The sequence below is a fragment of the Microtus oregoni genome, unplaced genomic scaffold, assembly GCF_018167655.1.
Source record: "Microtus oregoni isolate MIOR12 unplaced genomic scaffold, Mior012 000070F_ref0000104, whole genome shotgun sequence".
Lineage (NCBI taxonomy): Eukaryota > Metazoa > Chordata > Mammalia > Rodentia > Cricetidae > Microtus > Microtus oregoni.
The window spans coordinates 4,236,186-4,258,774 of record NW_024543977.1 but is presented as its reverse complement, the minus strand read 5'-3'; the positions used below and the strand labels follow the sequence as shown (position 1 = coordinate 4,258,774).

Sequence of the window (22,589 nt, the reverse complement as noted above, 5' to 3'; positions counted from 1 at the left end):
GCTGATTTACCAAAGCAAATCATTATATTGGCCTAAGCCACAGAATAATTCTACACATCTTACTTCAAAAGGAAAGAATACTGATAAGCTATTTGTAAACTGTTGTTAAAAGACCCAACATTACTATTAAAGGTGTAGAAGTCTTTGCATTGCAATGATGCATGTGTGTGCGAGTGTGGGTGTCTGTGTGTGAGAGCAAGAGGAAGTCCAAAGACAGCTGGGGGGGGGGCTCTCCCTACAAACAACTGGTCTTGGGAAACCAACTTACCTGTTGAGTTAAAGAGAACTTACTTTTTAAAAATGTAAAGAGAACTTACTTTTTAAAAATGTTGAGAATTTGCTTGTTATCCTATTTTTTAAACATAAAAGCCCTCTTTTCCCTTCCTCTTACCTTCTTGTAGCTGATGTGGCGGTGACCCCGACAGGTGACCTCTGATCCACTAAGGCCAAACTGGAGCTCTTGCCTGGGGCTCTTCAAGGGAGAAAGGGTGCTGGATAGACTTGGTAGCACATTTCACTTCCTCAGTGGGGCCTCAGCAGAACTTAACCTGACCTTTCTCATCCCTTCTGCTTGTCAGAAAATAAATGAGAAGAGACCTTGAATCCATCACAGTATTCTGGCTACTTTTCAATAGAGCATTTCTTGACAGTAGCAGGTTCTGGCTTAATTTAATATTTATAAATTTGGACAACTTAACAAGTTATGAAAAAAGGACCTTGTTTCTTGACCAAGAACGTACAACAGCACACGCTTTGCCATTGTCCTCAGAAGGGAGAAAGCCAAGATAATAAAGACAGCAGACGTCATCAGAACCCAGCAGACTCTTTCAACTCCTTAAAACAAGGTGTAATCTGCCGGGCAGTGGTGGCGCACGCCTTTAATCCCAGCACTCGGGAGGCAGAGGCAGGCGGATCTCTGTGAGTTTGAGACCAGCCTGGTCTACAGAGCTAGTTCCAGGACAGGATCCAAAGTCACAGAGAAAAACCAAAAAAAAAAAAAAAAAAAAAAAAAAAAAAAGGTGTAATCAAATCATTAAATAAATTTAAATATGAGCCACATGAGAATGTAAATTAAGTACTGTTTATTTATTCAGCATATTATCATTGTGGGTTTAAGGCCTTATCTGTTAAGAGATATAAATTGAGTATAAACAAAGTATTTGTATTGTATATGCTTTAAATACTCTGGCTTTAAAAAAAAAGCAATAATACAGGGATGGCAGACGGATAATATGGAGACCAGAGTATTTTAATGCCCCTGTTATCTGCAGTAAACAAACTAACGGGAGATTCCATGTCCCTAGACAAGGCGGTGGTGTAATGTGCCAGAGCGTTGAGGGACACTGCTATCGACTTAGGACGGGGAGTCACCTGCACTGGGGAAGGGGTGCTGGTGGTGGGCAGGGAGAGGAGAAAGAGTTCATTGGAGTCCGTCTCCTACAACAACAGTCATTATGTCAGCGTTAATGCGTCAAGAAGAGAGTCGAGGGGGAGCAGGTCCTGCTCTGCCAGGCTCAAGTCACCACAGTAGCCACCACTCTGTTTCTTGTACAGCACATCACGAAAACCACTGACAGAATTACATCTTCAGTCGGCAAAAATTGCTTATGCCATTTAGCTCAAATTCACAGAAGAGAATTTTACACCAGATGCAATTTTATGTATTCAAAAACAATAACGAGGAAGTCTTAATTGAAGGTTAAACAGGAGCCCAAGTGCACTTCATCACCAAGATGAAATGCTGTTGGCTGCTTAGATGTCTTATTTTCTGTCCAACCTGATATTCCATCCACATAGAAAAAGGCATTCTGTTTCTTTATTTTTTTATTTGACAAGCAGCAACATCATGTTTGTCATTTTAATGTAGATACAATTATTAGGTTATCTGTCATATTACAATATTTAAGTTTTTATTTTATGTCCTTTAAGATACATTAAAAAAAAACACATCAACTGCAAACGTGAAGGGGAGAAAGCATGGTACCCAACCGAACCCCACATTTCAGCAACGCTTCACTCCTTCTTCTAGTAAAGTTAAGAAATGTCATCCTGACATGAGCTTGAAATATCGCTAGGCATTTTCTCTGACGCTCATGACGTGGCACTGGTGATGTTGTAAACAGCAGAAAAACAGGGGCTGCCAAATAACCGAAGTATGGAGGCACAGGCCTGCTTTTTCCCACAGGAGCACACCAAACGGTGATGGCAATGACCTCACACCCGCACCAGAAGAGGGTGTCACGCGACGTAACTGTATTCGTCTGCAGATGCTTGGCTGCGCTCAATGTACTGCTTGTCTATCAAAACTTCTATGCACTTCTTAATCATGCTGATACTGGGATTGAACCTGGCTCTTGACTGGCTTATTACCTGTAAGAGAGACAGGGAGTCAAGCTCTAGTTAGTAAGCATACGCACCCATTTCCAACCCATTAGCTGTAAGGAGATTGACAAGGAACACGGAAGGGAGATCAGTTTTTATGTGATGATAGAGGAATTAAAGTGCAAAATATAAGATACAGCAAAATAGTAAATTACCAACATTGTCACCTCCCTACATTATTCCATAAGCCTCCAAGTCTAATGCTAACTCTACTTTTCTTCTAACACACACACACACACACACACACACACACACATACACTTTTTGTTTTGTTTTGAGACAAGGTTTATGTCACAACCCTAGCTTTCCTGGAACTAGCTCTTGTAGATCAGGCTGGCCTCAAACTCAGAGATCCACCTACCTGCCTTTGCCTTCCTGAGTGCTGGGATTAAGGGCATGTGCCACTACTGCCCGGCTGATGTATAGTCTTGATACCAAAATTTTCTTTCAGTGGCAAGTTGAGATCTCTGCACTGCAGAATAGCCTTAAGGTGTTTTGTCCCACCCAAATATTAGTGTGTAAAGGGAATGAAGGAACACATGAACACTTAAAGTGTTCCCTTTTTCCAGGTGGAAAGGCGACTTAGCAAATTGGCAAGTTTAGGATCTCTAAGTTCAAAACAGAGCAATGCTGGTTCTACCAACGAAATTGAACTCTTTAAAATAAGAACTCTTTAAAACCAACATTTCTTTATGCCGTTTGGTCAATATTAGCTGTCTCAACTTTAACAGGGCACACTACAAAATCCCGAGGACTTTTCCCTTTACCTCCTGGATGAGGGCGTTGTGCCGAAGCACTTTGCGTGCTTTCATGATGCGGACGATAGCAGCTTGGAGATACATTTTCCGGTCCTCATCTACAGCACTTCTCGTCTGTTCCAGTTCCTGTTTTTATGGACAACAGGGGTGACCCACAGATAAGACACTGAATGTTGTTTTTAAGTTTCCATTAGCAAATTTTTAAAATCCCAGTTACTAATTAGCATCAGGGGCTAGAGAGACGGCTGCTTTCACACACAGACGACCCAGGCTTGGCTTCCAGTATTCACAGTGGACCAAGTCCTTCTCTTCTGGACTCTTCTTGTCTCAGGCATGAATAAGGTGCACATACATATATTCAGACATATAAAATAAAAAAAGTCTTAAAAAAACAAATGATACCCTCAGAGAGCCGGGGAATCAGGAAAAGTGGGTTATACATGATGTGTAAGATAAAGCTAGCCTACTTTTGAAATTTATATACTATTCTAAACTATACTGGAATATAAATAAGAAAAAAATAAATAACAAAGACTTAAGTTACACAAAAGAAAATTTTAAGACTGTTGTCTTATCAGTTAGCCTGTGTGCCAAGATGTTTCAGATGAAGCTGTAGCATGCACGGTGCTTAGCACAGACTGGATAGGATAGGGCTGGAGTGGGGAGCAGGGCTCCTTTGGCTCATGAAGAGAATGCAGGGAAGACAGGCCAGAAAAGGGTGATCAACAGTGAAATACAAGGGCTTGAGGCAGAGAGGCAGACAATGCCAGAAGATTGGGGATTACATAGCAGTCTTTTAAGGACAAATCCCTAGACTGTTGTTCACTCTACTAGAAATGAGACCTTGGTTACATTAGGGTTCAAAACTCGTGGCAATTAATGTGTGTGTCTCCTCTCCTCCAAGGGCCTGATATCTTATCTACTTCCCATCCCAGAATCCAAAGGGCAGTCAGCAAAGTCTGAATGAAGTCTGGTGATCAATACTGAACTCACCCAAAAGCCAGCCACACTGCTTCATCCAAGAGTCTCAACCACACTCCTGCTGGCTCGATACTAGACAAACCATGTAGGGCAAGCCGTGCAGCCCCACATAAGAATCCTGCCGTTCCTTCTTTAGTTTCTTTTAGGGACTCACGTGCTAGGCAGGCACTCTACGTTTGAGCTACACACACAAGTCCAAACTATGTTTTAAGATAAAATACTGGGCCGGGCGGTGGTGGTGCACGCCTTTAATCCCAGCACTCGGGAGGCAGAGGCAGGAGGATCTCTGTGAGTTCGAGAAAACCACAGAGAAACCCTGTCTCGAAAAAAAAAAATGATCAAATACTGGGTTGGGAATATAGCTCATTGTCAGAACATTCACACAGCATGTCCTAATGGCTATATTCATACATACATACATCTGTCATTCACTCATTCCTTCATTCATTCATTAATATACTCTCTCCCTTACGCACCCACAATCCCCAACTCATGAAGTTAATGTTTGCTAAGAAAGAAGCATTTTGCTCAATAGTGTAGACACTGGTTAAGTTGTCCAGTTTCTTTATCTTAATTAAACTATGGAATCATTAAAAATAAAAACAAAGAGGGACCGCTTGGGAAGAGGGCAGAGTGAGAGGGGATGAGAGAAATACACCGTATACACAGATGGAAATTTAACAAAACCTACCACTATTTATAATTGATGTAATCAATGAGTAGATAGCTGAACTGGAGCTCCCCTGAATAAGCTACCTAGCTTTCAAACACTAACATACTGGAGACACATAATTAGAAGGCCAACAAATTGAATATTTATCATATTATTAATTTTAACGTACAAAGGTTTACTTGATCTAGGTATAAAATGGACTCATTCAACTACTACTTAAATATTTCTAAAAGAACTGGCATTCCAACAAGCACTTACTTGTGGTGTGTCCTTCTGCATTGATGTAGTAATTTTAAATTTTGTTCTCTTACTGCTGAAGCTCATATTTAAAGAAAATGACGATTCTGCATCAATATCCTCCTATATTTAAAACAAAATTTTTTTTCTGATTTCACGCTTGCCAGAATTTTAAACAGTTTCTATTTAGAAAGTAACTATTTCCAGGCCCAGCCATTATATGTACTAACAATGCTGCGGTAATCATACTGCAGACAAGTGAGCCAGCTCTAGAGGAAGCTATGCTTCCAAGGTTCTGAAGGTCAGTGGACCTCGCCCCCTGCCAGCCCAATAGTATTTTGTTCATCTGTGGATGATAAGGGGCTAATTTACAGAGTCACATGGACGACACCACAAACTTAAAACCAATACCCGTAAAAGAACATTCATCAGGTAGAGCATGGAGTCGCTTGGGAAGTTAGTTACCTTCTCTGAATCATAGTTTATCATTTTTACATCAAGTAATGATTTGATTGTTTTGGTCAGCTCCTTTTCATTCATCTGAGTGCTGTCTTGAAGTTCTTTATAGCTGACAGTTTCACTGTTGTTAAAGGCAAGAAGAACTGCCATTTGGTAGGTTGTAACCATAGCCACATATGGTTTTCCCAAATAGTTCATTTTAACTTCACCTACAAATAAAACAAAAATTGACAAGATACTGATTATCCAAATTATTTTCATTTCAAAGCGGTCATAAATGATAGTTTGAATTGTTTTTCCCTAAAAAAGTAAACCAAAGACATCTTAAAGCTCCTGGGAAGGCATCCAAAGTTCTTGTGTGGAGGACATGGGACTGTCATGTGAGAGTACTGAGTACAGGCAGAGCTGGCAGGCAGAGCGAATGAACAGAAGGAGAAATCTGGGAGGAGAGGAAGGAGGAGCACGAGAGATCAAGAAGTGAGAATAAAAGGCCACCCAGCCAGCCATGGAAAAGAAGGAATGAAATATCTATAGAATGAAGAAAGGTAAAAAGCCCAGGATAGTTTAAGAAAAGTTGGCCAGAAACAAGTCAAGCTAACCCTGGGAACTCATAAGAAAGGATAAGGCAGCTGGGCGGTGGTGGCGCACGCCTTTAATCCCAGCACTTGAGAGGCAGAAGACAGGCGGATCTCTGTGAGTTCGAGACCAGCCTGGTCTACAAGAGCTAGTTCCAGAACAGGCTCCAAAGCCACAGAGAAACCCTGTCTTGAAAAAAACAAAACAAAACAAAACAAAGGATAAGGCTCCGTGTGCATTTGTATATGAACTGGGGGTGGCAGCCCCCAAAAAGTGAAAAAGTAAAGCCTACAATACCATACCATCACTGCTTGTGTGTTCTCAAAGTGTGACTGCCTGAGTTCAAACCTGGTACCCACACTGTGGAAGGAGAACAGACTCCCAAAGTTTCCCTCTGCTGCCCCCATGCCAGATGTGGCAGGCTTGGGTACACTTCACAAATGCACAAACAGATACAGCCAGACCACAAGGGTCTCAAATTCACTAATTTTGCCTCCCAAGTGCTGGAATTAGTTGTCAGGCAACTTTTCAAAAGTTAAAAACAAAACAAAAAACTAATAAAAACCCTGATGGGGTAATGTATTCACTGACCAAGTGCTAGGACCTGAGTTGGAATCTCTAGCCAGACGGCCAGGGCCGGGGCATACGTCTGTGATCTCAGTGACAAGCATGGGTAAGCTTGCTGAGTAGCTCTAACTGAACTGGTGAGCTACAGGTAATGTCTCAAAAAGAAGGGGAGGAAGTCAGCCAGTGGTGACCATGATCTCCATATGCACCCATAGGGCAAGAAGCACACCCATGCATAACTCACACAAATTAACCAAGTGAACTAATTTGAGCCTAAGGAAAGAATACGTGCCTTTGCTTTGGCTGAACATCTCCACGGAACCAAGAAGAAAGGCAATCTTAGAATACCTGCTTCTATTCTGACACTTCATGACAGCACTGTAAATAAAAGTCAATGTACAGGGCTCAGGAAACGTCGGAGAACAGCTATTCAAGAATATCTAACCCATTAGTCTGCCTTTCTTAACAAATTCTCTAATATTTATGAAATGCTACAAAAATGCACTGTCATACAACCCAAAAAATTTAAAGGGAACGTTATCAGAGTTATAAACATAGTTCAATGGTGGATGGCTTCCTTAACAGTACCAAAAAGGAGGTGGAGAAAAACTATAATTAGACTATACAAATTACTGTTCTAAATGAATACAAGCAGGTAAATATCATTGAACAAATAGCAATTAAATGTTCTTTACCTGTACAGAGATAATGTAACCATGTCAGTTTCCTTCCACTGAAATGTTGGCTATAAAATAATTCAAACTGTTGAAAAAGAGAGAGATGTTAAGCTATTTGTAGGTCCCATAACTTTTTACCTGTAATTTATTACCACTCTGAAAAGATAACACATCTTGGTTCACTTAATGATATACCTTTCCAGAGTACCTGCTCAAGACCATGAATAATCACTGCTGTGTGCGAGCACCAACCTACGGTGACTCTGCTGAGTCAGCAGTGAACTGCTCTGGATTCCTGCATGTAAAGCATTCTACCCATAAAGCAGAGCAGCCAAATGCTATGGTGTGTGTGCACTCAGTCACAGAGACATGCAAAGCTAAGGCAGAGATTTACTTGAGCCCACCCTGGTTAAACAGCATTAAACGAGGAAGGGCAGAATAACTCAGGCAACAGGCTGCCTATGCAGGAATCAGTCTATGGAAGTATTTCTCTGCTACAATCTGAGTTACCACAACATGTCAGCAGGTTATTTAACTATCCCAGCTTGTGTGTATACGTGAAGGGTAGGAATTAACATGGACATGTCTTCCTCCATCGTTCACATTATTCATTATTTTGAGAAAGGGGCTTCACTGAATCTGGAGCTTGCTATCTCAGTTGCACTGGCCAGCCAGGAACTCCCAGTCCTTGTGTCTTCTCCCCACCAAGGCAATGGGCACTAGAATCTGAGCTCAGGTCCACCGCACCAAGCCCTTGGGCCTATCCCAACTCTTCATTTACAGCCTGTCCAGTTTTCTCAAACCTCAGTACCTGCAACTTTTACATCTTTGCATCAAATCAGAAATATCAATTTATCACTGTTAGTATTAATCTAGACTTTACAGATTCTGTTGAAACAATACACCATCATATACATGATGTCATACCTACATTCCCCAGCACATCGACCCTCATAGTTTACAGGCTAATCAATGCATGTGTGGTTAATACAAAACAGGGTCCATAACATTCAGGTCAACAATGACATGAACAAAGTTGTGGGGTTTAAGGTACCTCTCTATCCATAGTCTTTTGTTGATACTGCACTTAAATTTATAATTGTATGGACACTAAGGAGATGAATTTGCACACATACTGCTCTTGCAAATGACATTTTGATTCCAAGCTTCCACAAGAAATGGCTCACAGCTGCACATAACTCCAGCCCTAGGGTCCTATCACCTCACTGACCTGTGGGAACCTGCACTCACACACATACCCACAGGTAGATGAAACACGCTACATACACACAATTGAAGAATAAATAAAAATGTGGAAAATTCCTTCCCTATAATGAATGTGTGAATTTGAGAGAACAGTCTCATCCTTTTTTTTTTTTTTTGACAAAGGGTCTCAGAGAGCCCAGGTGGCCTTTAACTTAATACATAGCTGTGAAGGACTTTGATCTTCTGATCTTTCTGCCTCTACCTCCTGCATGCTAGGATTACAGATGTGCACTGCCATACTTGGTTTTGTGATGGAGTGGGCTTCCTTCGTTTTATATTTCACTTTTAATTTAAATAACTGTTGGGCATGGCGGCATATTCCTTTAATCCCAACACTTGGGAGGCATTAGCAGGTGAATCTAAGGTGAGTTCCAGGACAGCCAGAGCTTTTACAGAGAAACCCTGTCTCAGAAAACAAACAATACACATACACATACACACACACACACACACACACACACACACAAACACACACACACACACACACACCTATTTGAGTGTGAGTGTTAACAGACATTCTCTTGAATATATAGCATACGTATATATTTTTGTTTGTTTTGTTTTTTGAGACAGGGTTTCTCTAACAGCTCTGGCTGTCCTGGAACTCCCTTTATAGATCAGACTAGACATGAAATCATAGAGATCCATCTGCATCTGCCTCTGCCTCCCAAGTGTTGGGATTAGAGATGTGTACCACTACCACCTGACTCCGTATTATTTTTTGGTATCTCATTACAGGAAAATTAAAATGTTACTAGGACTAAATGAAGCATAACACGGCCTCAAAATTCAAATGGAAAGTCAGAAGAACACTGGAGCTTTCTTTCTTCATAAACTAATGTACATTTATTTATCGGGGTGATGGGATTACTGTCCATGTTATGGGCCATGCATGAAAGAGAGGACAACCTGGGGGAACCAGTTCTCAACATCGACCATGTAGAGCCTGGTAACTGAATCCAGGTTGTCAGGCTTAGTGGCAAGTGCCAACACCCACTGAGACATTCAAGGTAGCCCTAAACCTTCATACAATACCAGAATAACCAATACTATGAATCAGACATACACAAAGTCATTACAATGCCTTTGTTTACTGCATCTTTCCTGCACACTTACCATCTGTACACTTTTTTCTAACTCTTGAGGAATCGCAAATGTGGATGAAGGAGCCTGAGTGAGAGGCCATGCACCAGCCTAGAAAGGAACAGTGAAATAAGAAGTTCAACAGACAGAGATCTACTGGGCAGGAAAGCAGCTGAAACAGACCTTTTCCCTTTCTCATAGTGCTGACCTTCTAGGGCCTTCACCATCAGGACACATTTCATTACAAGTCTATAAAGTGTGGTCCACAACTCAGCAGACCATGCATTATCAATAGGAGTCATTTGCTAACCTTTATCACACTGTCAAGTTCACAAACGTAAACAAGCACTGTCATACCTGAAGGACATATATTTGGAAACTAATCCCCAAATCTATCACTGTGTCTTGGTTTCTGATGAAATTGTTGAACTTGTTGTTGAGATCAGCACTGACACTCATGTCTGTGTACATCCGATGCAGCTTGCTGGTAAACTCATAACCACAGGCTTGCTGGAAAACAAATTGCAAAGCATGTAACACAAACTAAGAATAATCAGCCAGGATGAGTCAATCAGGAGACCAGAGATGGGTTGTTTTGTTTTGAATTAATACTGAACTTAGAGATCATTCTAAACCAATGGAAACTTCTGGTTCTTTGAGTCTCATACTGACATATAGCATTGAATGCAAATACATTTACATCTGACCACTTAGATATGCACACACAGGAAGGAATGGACTGCTGTGAATTATGTAGTCATTACATAAAACATAAAAGGAGCCATTTGGCTGTTGGTACAATGATTCGTGTTACCTTTAATTTATTGATCATGGCTTCTTCCGAATCCATAGACATAGACAACCCATGAATTAGACGTTTTGCGAGCATTCTTGCATAGAACTGCATGAAAATGTAAATGGTTATTTTCATTATGACTTCAGCTTCAAAATAAAGCAAAATACTAACTAAACACTCTGTTCGGCTCACCTTCTGAAAAACGTCTTTGTCATCGATGTATTTGAAAACGGTGATGAAGCTGGTGAGTTTGTCCTCCACTTCATTCTCAGTCATTCCCTTTGCTGACTTCTTCAGCAAGTTGTCACAATACTTAGCAAGCTCAAAAAGAAATTGGTAATAAGTCTTACAAAGAGCCCTTGGGACAGACAGAGATAGGTGGGCCACTTAGAGGTGACGTAAGGACCCAGCCCTGAGAACAGGCCAGGAATAGTCACCAGCAACAGCACAAAAAGCAAAGCAAAGTGCCTCAACAGATGTTCTAAGCTGTTATATAAAATAAGCAGCATCGGGTTAATTTTAAAAACACAAACAACTAGAAATAAAGAAAGGAAGGAAGGGAAAGAAACAAAGAGGAAAAATCTAACCAGTAGTTAGTGACCATAATTAGCAGTATATGTTTCTTTCTATCATGCTATTTGTGAACTATGTTCTCCTTTGGTTGGTTAAGAAAGGGCACATGGTCTAATGCATTCTGGACCTAAATTCAAGACTATAACACAGACAGTTTCATCTTCTGAAAAAAGTACACAAAACAAATTAATTTGCCAGTCTACCAATTTTTCCTTTGACTTTGCATGAGATTACTTTTAAGCAACTAAACTTACCAGTTCGGGTGCCTTGCAAACAGACTTGGGCTCTCTGTAATTTACAACAGATGTAAGGGCCTAAACAAGAAGACAGCCCACAGTTAGTTACCAGAAGTAGGCGAGAGCACACAGGAGGCTGAGGATCAGCTGTAATCGTGTCTATAATACCCATGGTTCAGCTATCTCTCCCTCTCTGTCTAGTGCAAGGGAGAATACATGCACCTGCACATGTAGAGAGAGGCAAGGTCTACCTTGTTCAAGAGTCATCCGCTTTGTGTTGAGGCTAAACTGGCTGACGGCAAGCCCCATGATGCCCTTCTTCACCTTCCCAGCACTGGGATTACACTGCCACAGCTGTTTTTCACACAGGTGCTGAGACTGAGCTATTTCCCCAGAATTTCTTAAGGTTATGTGTTAAAAAAGGATATTGCCACCTCTGGGCCCTTCTTTTTCCCCCTCTCTCTGCTTCTTCAGGTCACCATGCAGTGAACAGTTCCATCTACTGTGAGAGGTAGCATGTAGCATGGTCAATTAGAAAGGCAGAAACTTATGAAATTTTGAGTTAAAAAGAGCCAGGTAGTGGTGGCACACACCTTTAATCCCAGCACTTGGAAGGCAGAGGCAGGTGAATCTTGATGAGTTTGAGGCCAGCCTGGTCTGCAAAGCGAGTTCCAGGATAGCCAGGACAGAGAAACTCTGTCTCGAAAGACCAAAAAAAAGACACAAAGAATTTCCTCCTGCTTAGCTCAGTATTTTATCATGCTGGCAGAATAATTTACCACACAAACCAAAATATTGTTATAGAATTACCTATGCCTTTCCTCATAAGACAGTATCTGCTACTCATCGCTGAAATGTTGGCAGTACTTTTTGATATATTATAATCTGTAAGTGAATCAAATTCCTGGTGTCTTTCATAGGATGAATACAGCCGAAATATGGCAAAGATTATAGGAAAATACCAGCCCTACCACTGCTGGGACTATACAAAGAAAGTATCAGTTCTAACAGACATTATGATTATGCACAACAGTGTACTAACAACAGTAAGACTGACATAGGAAACTCTATGGGGCTCACTAACCAGTTTACTTAGCCTCTCAAATTTAATGTGGTTATTTAATGAGAACTTGAGTGTCTCAAAGATCTCAAACTTAGATGTCTAACAAAGATGTCTAATTGAAAATTTTACATTACAGGGTAAAGAGAATTATGTACATATACCATTGTTACCTTATCTAGAGCACTCATAAAATGCTGATCGCCATTCAAAACAGTGTTAATAAGTTGAACAAATTTGCCATGTACTTCCAAAACTGATTCCACAAATAGTGTTGGCATCTAAAAACACAAAATACAAAGAATAAATCCACATTTTAAGATATTCAAGAAGAGTAATGCTTAAACCCCCAAATTATATCATATGCCCCCCCCCCCATCTCCTCATACACACACTCCACCTGCCACCTCTAGCTACAAGGTCTAAAAATCTAAGACATTTATATCAAATTCAACACCAGGCCTAACAAGTCCTCTGCCACATATATCTATACACTCTTCTGTTTGAACACCAAGAGGCTTTTAAAGAAAGACTGAACAGATTCAACGCAATACCCAGCAAAATTCTTCACAAACCTCAAAAGAACAGTATTCAACTTCATATGGAAAAGCAAAAAACCCAGCATAGCCAAAACAATCCTGTACAATAAAAGAACTTCTGGAGGCATCACAATCCCTGATTTCAAACTCTACTACACAGCTACAGTACTGAAAACAGCCTGATATTGGCATAAGAACAGACAGGAGGACCAATGGAACCAAATAGGAGGCCCAGATATCAATCCACACATCTTCAAACACCTGATCTTTGATAAAGAAGCAAAAAATATCAAATGGAAAAAAGAAAGCATATTTAACAAATGGTGCTGGCATACTTGGATATCAACACGTAGAAAAATGAAAACGGACCCCTATCTAACACCATGCATAAAACTCAAGTCCAGATGGATCAAAGACCTCAAAAACAAGCCAGCCACACTGAACCTTATAGAATGTAGGAAGTACACTTGAATGCATCGGCACAGGGAACCACTTCCTAAATAACCCCAGCAGCACAGACACTGAAAGAAACAATCAATAAATGGGACCTCCTGAAACTGAAAACCTTTTGTAAAGCAAAGGACATGGTCAACAAGACAAAACAACAGCCTACAGAATGGGAAAAGATCTTCACTTAACCCCACATTAAACAGAGGTCTGATCTTCAAAGTATACAAAGAACTCAAGAAACTGGAAACCAAAAGATCACATAAGCCAATAAAAAACAAATGGAGTACAGAGCTAAACAGAAAGCTCTCAGCAGAGGAATCTAAAATGGCTGAAAGACACTTAAGGAAATGTTCAACATCCTTAGTCATCAGAGAAATGAAAATCAAAACAACTCTGAGATTCCATCTTACACCTATAAGAATGGCCAAGATCAAAAACACTGATGTCAACTTATGCTGGAGAAGTTGTGGGAAAAAGGGAACACTCCTGCATTGCTGGTGGGAATGCAAACTGGTACAACCCCTTTGGATGTCAGTGTGGCAATTTCTCAGAAAATTAAGAAACAACCTTTCTCAAGACCCAGTAATACCACTTTTGGGTATATATCCAAAGGATGCTCAATTGTACCACAAGGACATGTGCTCAACTATGTTCATAGCAGCATTGTTTGTCATAGCCAGAACCTGGAAACAACCAAAATGCCCCTCGACTGAAGAATGGATAAGAAAAATGTGGTACATTTACACAATGGAGTACTACACAGCAGAAAAAAAATAACGACATCTTGAACTTTGCAGGAAAATGGAACTAGAAAACATCATTTTGAGTGAAGTAACCCAGACACAGAAAGACAATTACCACATGTACTCACTCATAGGTGGTTTTTAAACATAAAGCAAAGAAAGCCAGCCTACAAACCACAATCCCAAAGAATTTAGACAACAATGAGGACTAAGAGAGGCTTACACAGATCTAATCTACATGAAAAGTAGAAAAAGACAAGATCTCCTGAGTAAATTGGGAGCATGGGGACCTTGAAGGGGGAAGGGGAGAAGCAGGGAGGGGAGTGTGGAGAAAAATATAGAGCTCAATAAAAAAGAAAAGAAACGAAAAGAAGGAAGGAAGGGAGGAAGGGAGAGGGAGGGAGGGAGAGAGGGAGGGAGGGAGGGAGGGAGGGAGGGAGGAAGGAAGGACGGACGGATGGACGGACGCTGGGAGAAGTAGAAAGCCTATGCCTGTAAGAATAAGGTCCTGGCAGTGGGCAAAATCAACTCCCCACAGCTTAGAGGGGCGCAATACTTAAGAGCTGCTTTCCCTCTGAAATACGATGACTAAATTTTACCACAAATGCAAAGTCTCACCTCTCAGCCCTGAAATAAGGCTCAGTTTTTGTTCAATGTCACTCAATATTCTGAATCATCTGGAAACTTAGTAATAAATTTTGAACATCCCTAGTACTAACACTGACAATACTTGGTCACTGGCAGAAGCTGAGGGTTTAGGGAAGTTGAGGGAGAGTGACTGTGGCATTTGGAATGGCATGCACAGAACGGGGAAGCTTTTAAAATCTGCCACTTACAAAGAAACACAATTATATACCAACTACAAACAGTTTCCTGTCAGAAGTTAACAAATGCTGCACAGCAATCAGTATTGTTAGGGGGCAGCCTGCTCTCAATGGTTTCTCACAATTTAATAATCCCTAGAAGAACTCACGAAGTTTGAGATTTAAAGATTTGAATATAAATGTCTTAGTTTCCTGTGACAAACCCCTTTTTTATAAACCATCAAGATCAGAAGCAAACCTCTCTGTCTGGCTAAGAGAGTTGTTTTAAGTCTTCTGTGCACTCACGTGTTCCTGAGTAAGGTTACTGGTTGCTCTGAGGCCCTCATCATGGATGTGATTCTGTAGCTCCTGAATCATATGAGGTAAGCCAGTGGACACAGCACGGAGCAAGACATACATATTTGCCATGTCTGAGAGGAAAAAGAGTTCATCAAGCTTCCAACCTTATTATGTAATACACACTTTAAAATGCAGACATTAAAGAAATACGTGGATAAAGACACGCCTCACTTGAACACAAAGGCACCCCTCAGTTACCAGGCACCTTACCTCCCTCAATGCTGTTACTTGTTATGCAGTGATGGCGGATGAACATTCAAGAAAACATATTCTTCCCCTTGTACTCACCTGCTATTGTTCATTATGTGATATTGGCAACTTCAGCAGATCATAACTTAAAAGTATTTTATACTGGTACAGAGCAATCCCACATATCTCACAACTTTATTAAAATTACTGGGAAATGATGTTGTGATTATTAATATGGGGAAGAAGATCTGTAGTATAAAAACCCCTAAAGGTGCTATGGTTGTGTCAATCTTGTTGGGAGATTCTTCTAAGCAGAGAACCAAATAGTAAGAAGCTCCTGTGCTACTGATCGGTGAGAAATGATGCCTTTGTATATTATGTTTACCTTAAACATCTTACTGAGGCGTTAATATACATGCAGATAGCTGTCCATATCTTAACTATGACTCTGTGAATTATTGCACAACGCCTTGTATATGCAGATTACCTATACCTAGAAAGGCCTACATCCATCTCCCTATCACTACTGCTCCTCCACAATAAGTCACCACAGGCTGAGCTCACCTGGCCTCAACTATGATCACAAACAATTACACAATGCTTCTGACTCATTTTGTTTTAGTTTTTTGTCTTGTTTTGTTTTTCTTTGAGACAAGGTTTCTCTGTAGCTTTGGAGCCTGTCCTGCAGCTCACTGTGTAGACTAGGCTAGTTTGAACTCTGCTGGGATTAAAGGCTTGTACCACCACCGCCCAGCTCTGACTCATTTCTTTTGTTCAACATTCATTCATTCATTTATTTATTTATTTATTTATTGGTTTTTTCGAGACAGGGTTTCTCTGTGGTTTTGGAGACTGTCCTGGAACTAGCTCTTGTAGACCAGGCTGGTCTCGAACTCACAGAGATCCGCCTGCCTCTGCCTCCCGAGTGCTGGGATTAAAGGCGTGCGCCACCACCGCCCGGCTCATTCATTTATTCATTTATTTATTTATTTATGGCTCGGCTGTGTTGTGTTTAGCTTTAGTGTGCTCATTTCTCTTCTGTAAGTCTCTGGTATAAGCATCACTGGACATAGGGGTTGATTCTAGTCATTACAAGGAATGTTGCTATAAATATCCTTGTAGATTTTTGTACACACGTATATGTATGCATAGGGAAAAAGCCCCAACCCTGAGACTTGTTAGATCATGAAATATACATATATACTTGCTTTGGTACTCGTTAGCTTTGCAACATGGCTGCATCAATTTATATTCCCATGACAGGGTACAAAAAGTTCCATGTATTCTACATGCTTCCTAATATATTCTTTATTGTTCTGACTACACAGCAACGGAGTATATAAAAAATGTTTTCACCATTTATAGCTAGTATTTCAGTGTACTTTGCTTTAAATTGAGTTAGACTCAGCACCCCTGTTTTATCCTTCCTGATTCTATACTTCTTTCCCAGTCTGATTTTCTACTTTAGATAAGGAATTCCCAACATATTAAGCAAAGTAACCTGAGCATAAGCACATTCATCTTTTTACTTCAGACTGTACTTTGAAAATGTTCTTCCAAAAGTCTAAACTATATTGAGTCAGGAAAGAATATATAATATGCCAGGGAGTATAGCAAACTTGGACGGACACATCACTTAATTTCCACTCACACGCCCACTGGGAGCACTTACCGTTCTTTCTTTCTTGCCGAATGATGTTGTGGCACTCTGCGTGTAAGAACTGCAAGTGATCTGCTACCATTCGTTGCTGACACTCATGAATCACTTTAGTATATGAACTTGGATGCAAGTATTTTCGACATCTAATTTCTTCATCTTTTAATCTACCTAGAACCTACAGAAATATATCCTTATAATCATGAACTACGATGAAAAGTTTAACATCAGCCAACTCTTATTGCCTCTAGGGAATGCGGGTAAGGTTATGGAAAAGCTTTATATAACCAATTTCAACTCAAAAAATTTCTAAGTCAGTCACTTCAGATCTACTTGTTACCGACTCTCACCTACACCCCCCGCCCCACTGCACTCTGAACAAGAACTACCTCTACTCATCAGCCCAAATCATCCGCTGTATAGGGAAGCCAACACTAAACAGGAGGAAGTGTAAAGACCAATGTGGAGTAAATTCTTTCTCCTTTCCATTTCATAAAATGGGAACTACATAAACCATCCTTAACTGTCACATTAAAGATTCCTTCCCCGCCTGCCTGCCCCCAAGACAAGGTTTCTCTATATAACAGCCTTGGCTGTCCTGAAACTCAATCTGTAGGTCTCCAACTGACAGAGTTCTGCCTGCTTCTTTCCCCTGAGAGCTGGGATTGAGGTGCCACGCCACCACTATCTGGCTTAAGGACAGGCTTTTATAGTGAGTCAAATATGGCAACCAAGACCGTTTATTAATGATTATCATGTATGGAAAGTAAACAAATCCAAATAAAATGCAGTTCAATAAAAAGCTAATAAAGGTGGAAGGTAAATAATCTAATTCTTCGACAAAACAAAACTACAATATTGTAGCCATAAAGACTAAGCTAGCGGGAACATTTACATACAATTGTGTAGATTAGGAAACCACTCTGATATGAAGCGAAGGAAATAAAGTTTCTGGACTTTGACCCCCAGGAATTACATAAGTGTGACCTTTTAAAGATTGGTGGTTGTCTGTCTGGAAATATGTAAGGGAAATCATTGGAAATATAACCATCTCATTAGAACACTCAATGAGGCTCTATTCTACTGGATACCTACCGGTAATGACAAGAGTTTCTGGGTAGTTAGAGAAAATGAAGGTCTCTAGATTTTAAAAGGTGCTTGTTATGCTAGCTCTTACAATATTTTATCTTCCTGGTTAAACTAACAAAAATTATTCAATAACAAGAGGCTTGACCCTGAACACTGTGAACCAAAAGCTGGTTAAACCAGACCACAATGCACACCTGTGATCCCAGAACTCGGGAGGTGAAGACAGGAGGTCCGCCTAGGATATGAGACTCGGTGTCAAAACGGCAAGAAACCAATACAAGCCTAGGGCCCTAAGATGTATTGTCAGAACCCACATGATGGAAGGATTGAATCCACCCCCAATTGTTCTCTGATCACCACACCTGAACAGTGGAACAATATCCATTTTATATTAACTTTTTAGCATGTGTATGTATGTACCTGTGTGTAGGGGGTACACAGATAGGTGCCCATGGAGTCCAGGAAAGAGCATCACCAGAGCCTCTGGAACTGGCGTTACAATGGTTGCTCTGGGAACTCACCGCAGGTCCTCTACAAGAGCTGTATATGCTCTCAATCACTGAGCAATCTATCAGCCCGTATTATATTAATTTTAATAATGTAAATAAAATAGCATTTTTTCCCTTAGGAGAAATGTTACAACGGAACCTTTTCCACTAAGGCAATATTAAATACGTATGCTGTTAATAAAATCCTGCCAGGTGTGTAACATGAAGTGTTTCTTTACCTTTTCCATATACTGTGAGCAATTTGATTCTTGTAATAAATTTGAAGCTTCTTGCTTGTAATATTCTCCTGTTTCAGTCAAAAATGGAGACACAAAGATTCCCTGATAAAACTGAAAAATCAATTAAAATTTTATTAGTAAAAACTGAAATAATTTCAGAAACTAAAGGTCTCATCATGTTTTGAAGTAGACTTTTTACCTTTAAGGGAAATTTTTTCTTATACTGTTCAACATGAACAAAGGAGTTAATAACCCCATGGATTACTTTCTGGTTTGGGTCTTCTCCACCACGATCACTGAAACAAAGTATAACACATATGCTTGAGAACACAGCATCTGCACACGTACATGCCAGTACACAGCTGCTAACTTAGTGCCTAATACAACTAGGTCAAAACGCACGCATCAAGTGTGAAACAGGTTTTTGTTATCATTCTAGCTAACACAGTGATGAGAGCGGCACAGCGTGACTGTCTCTGAGACAGCTCTTCAGCTGTAACCAGACACTGGGCCTCAGGCTGCATCACACTGGACTGAATGGGAGGACAGAAAGCCTCTCTAAGCTGCAGCAATTAGACAAGAACTAAATAGCATTCGAACTGGGAAGAAAAAAAAGGTAAAAGTATTGGTTTACATGTGGCCTTGGGGGCATATACCACAAATTTTATACAAAAATTATTAAAGTAACTGAATTCATTTACAGAATACAGAATAAGCATACAGAAATTAGCAGTGTTGCTGTTGGCCAATAGCAAACTATTTAAATCAGAAGAAGGCAATCCAATTTTGTATTTGCTATGAGAAATAACCAGAAAAACCTTAATGAAAAACTGATGAAAGAAATTAAAGTGAACTCAAAATTAGTCAGAATTGACAGAAACAACCACTACATGCTAAGAACATACAGTCGATAACTAAGCACTAACTCAGATAGAAAACCCATACTCACTTTTTGATTTCTCTGAGCAGCATTCGGATGAGGATGTTCTGAAGGGGTTCAACCATTAACTTCCTCCACATATCCAATGCTAGCTGCCAGGAACAACAGAAATCAAAGGCTGAATTAGGTGGTTTTTCCCATTCATTCTAGCATATTTTTAAAATAGAAATAAAATAGAAATATTGATTTTTTTTTTTTTTTTTTTTTTGGTTTTTTGAGACAGGTTTTCTCTGTGGTTTTGGAGCCTGTCCTGGAACTAGCTCTTGTAGACCAGGCTGGTCTCGAACTCACAGAGATCCGCCTGCCTCTGCCTCCCGAGTGCTGGGATTAAAGGCGTGCGCCACCACCGCCTGGCTGAAATATTGATATTTTAAAATACAAGTAAAAGCAGAAGGAAAAATAACATCTCATTTAAAGGAGCAGTCACCACATCAGAATTATAAAACTAAAAACATGTGTGTGGGCCTGTGTACCACGGTGCACACATGGGAGTCAGCACAAATTTCTGGAGTACTCGGTGGGTTCCAGGATCAGTAGTAGCATGTCGGGAGGCAAGCACTCGTCCCATAGCCGCTCCACCTCCTCTATGGCTTTAACAGTCATGGAAAATCTTCCTAAAGCAGCTGCTTCATAAAATCCTTATTGATTAAGAAGTATTTATATACTAGGTACAGATGAGCTAACCCTGCAACTCATACAAGTAGAAAGGGAGAAATGAAACCAAAATTATCCTCCGGCCTCTATCATGCAACGGGGCAGATGTACATCATGCATTGATACACATAACAAATTTAAATTTAAAAACAAATTTATGTTTGCAGTCACTTAAAGAATTTCTTACCTCTCCTATTTCCATAAGTGGTTCATTCATATCTACTCCACCATAGCCATATTGTAAATCGGCTTCCGTCAATTTATTTTTTTTAATATATTGGGTATTGAGATACCTGAAAAATCAAACACAAATACACAGGATGTAAACTCAAACTTAGTTAGGAAAATAAATAATTTATGAATCTAGAATAGTAATCTTAGGATCATAAGTTTACAGACTAATTCAGTGATAACTCCATAACAAACTATTATATACAAATTAGAAAGAAGTGAAAACAAAAAATTACTAGCCCTGAACTTTCTGCAAGGGTTACTACACCATAGAGTCCACTTAGCATTTTCCGGCAGCAGGAATTTCCCCTGTATGCTACTAACCCTGGGTTTAAGCCTCAGTACAGAAGAAGAAAGTATGCCTTCACCCCAGTTCTCTTGTTTTTAATTGTTTTAATTTAACTATATATTTTGCACACCCCTTCCTTCCTCCCTTCTCCCCTTCCACCAGCACCCAGCCCTTCAAGTTGTATTTCAAATACAACTTGAACAAAAACAACAAATGCCTCTCAAATAAGGACTGAGACAGCAAAGGTGGATCACCAAGTTCAAGGACAAGCTAAGCTAGCAAGACCCTGTTTTAAAACAAATAACAAAAATAAAAATTTTAAAGTGGATTATTTAATAATTTTTAAAGTTATGTACCTGGTAAGGCTAAAACAGTAGGGAAGCCTGTGCCCAAAGAATTCCAGATCAGCTTGGTCAACAGTGAGGCGCATTCCCTTCTTAAAACAAAACTACTTGGTGAGCCGGGCGGTGGTGGCGCACGCCTTTAATCCCAGCACTCGGGAGGCAGAGGCAGGCGGATCTCTGTGAGTTCGAGACCAGCCTGGTCTACAGAGCTAGTTCCAGGACAGGCTCCAAAACCACAGAGAAACCCTGTCTCAAAAAACCAAAAAAAAAAAAAAAAAAAAAACTACTTGGTGAAACTAGCATTTCTCTTTACATTGATTTCATTATACATAGTCTTTCAGACTATGACTAGTCAGTAAACAAGGGATGGCCTAGACGAAATGCCCAGTTCAACACCCAAGAACAACACTATTTATGTTTCTATCTAATTAAATAATGGCATCTGTGAAAAATCTCATTATTACTAACCTTACCGATAAAATATGATACCAATACTACAAAGGACAATTAATTGACTCCCGTAGTCATCAGCTCTATGATTGTGCTACAGTGGGAAGTTAGTGATTTTAGACTGCAATCAAGGGCACTGTTAGTAAGATAACATAAACCAGATATGGTGGCATACACCTATAATCCTAGCACTTGGGAAGTACAGACTGCGTTCAAGAGCTGACAAGACTCTGTTAAATTAAAAAAATCAAAAATTTTTGGCCGGGCAGTGGTGGCGCACGCCTTTAATCCCAGCACTCGGGAGGCAGAGGCAGGTGGATCTCTGTGAGTTCGAGACCAGCCTGGTCTACAAGAGCTAGTTACAGGACAGGCTCCAAAACCACAGAGAAATCCTGTCTCGAAAAACAAAAAACAAAAAAAAAAAGCATGTAGAAATAGTATAGTATAATAAAATCAACAAGCTCTGTAGTCTGACTGACGGGGTTTCCATCCTGCCTCAATTACCAACTGCCTGACTTCAGAATCACTACCGACCTCACATGGCGCTTATAACTAGTACTAACACAGCCAGGCAGTGGCACAGCTTTTAATCCTAGTGTTTGGGAGGCAGAGGCAAGTGGATGTCTGAGTTGAGGTCAGCCGGGGCTAGTTACAGGAAAGCCAGAGATATGCAGAGAAACCCTGTCTCGAAAAACAAAACAAACCAACAAACAGGCAAAAAAAAAAAAAAAAAACCACCCAACCTCATACTGGCATAATAGCATTAAATAGTATTCAACTGTCAATCCATCTTGATGACT

General features: G+C 40.2%; 1 protein-coding gene across 2 annotated transcripts in view; it reads right to left on the bottom strand.

Moving 5' to 3' along the window:
• Positions 1-1,067: 1,067 nt before the first annotated feature.
• The window catches only part of Cul2 (cullin 2), a 38,943-nt gene continuing 17,421 nt past the window's right edge, over positions 1,068-22,589 (bottom strand). For both annotated transcript variants that reach the window (XM_041641609.1, XM_041641608.1), the window contains exons 5-21: positions 20,663-20,768; positions 19,831-19,913; positions 19,081-19,177; positions 18,882-18,992; positions 17,081-17,243; positions 15,166-15,290; positions 12,498-12,605; positions 11,283-11,342; positions 10,648-10,776; positions 10,474-10,560; positions 10,017-10,169; positions 9,693-9,770; positions 7,329-7,395; positions 5,497-5,699; positions 5,053-5,154; positions 3,150-3,266; positions 1,068-2,370 (exon numbers count right to left, since the gene is read on the bottom strand). In XM_041641609.1, the coding sequence (XP_041497543.1) occupies positions 2,239-2,370; positions 3,150-3,266; positions 5,053-5,154; positions 5,497-5,699; positions 7,329-7,395; positions 9,693-9,770; positions 10,017-10,169; positions 10,474-10,560; positions 10,648-10,776; positions 11,283-11,342; positions 12,498-12,605; positions 15,166-15,290; positions 17,081-17,243; positions 18,882-18,992; positions 19,081-19,177; positions 19,831-19,913; positions 20,663-20,768 (1,921 nt within the window). In that variant the 3' untranslated portion in view covers positions 1,068-2,238. The remainder of the gene's footprint in view (positions 2,371-3,149; positions 3,267-5,052; positions 5,155-5,496; positions 5,700-7,328; positions 7,396-9,692; positions 9,771-10,016; positions 10,170-10,473; positions 10,561-10,647; positions 10,777-11,282; positions 11,343-12,497; positions 12,606-15,165; positions 15,291-17,080; positions 17,244-18,881; positions 18,993-19,080; positions 19,178-19,830; positions 19,914-20,662; positions 20,769-22,589) is intronic.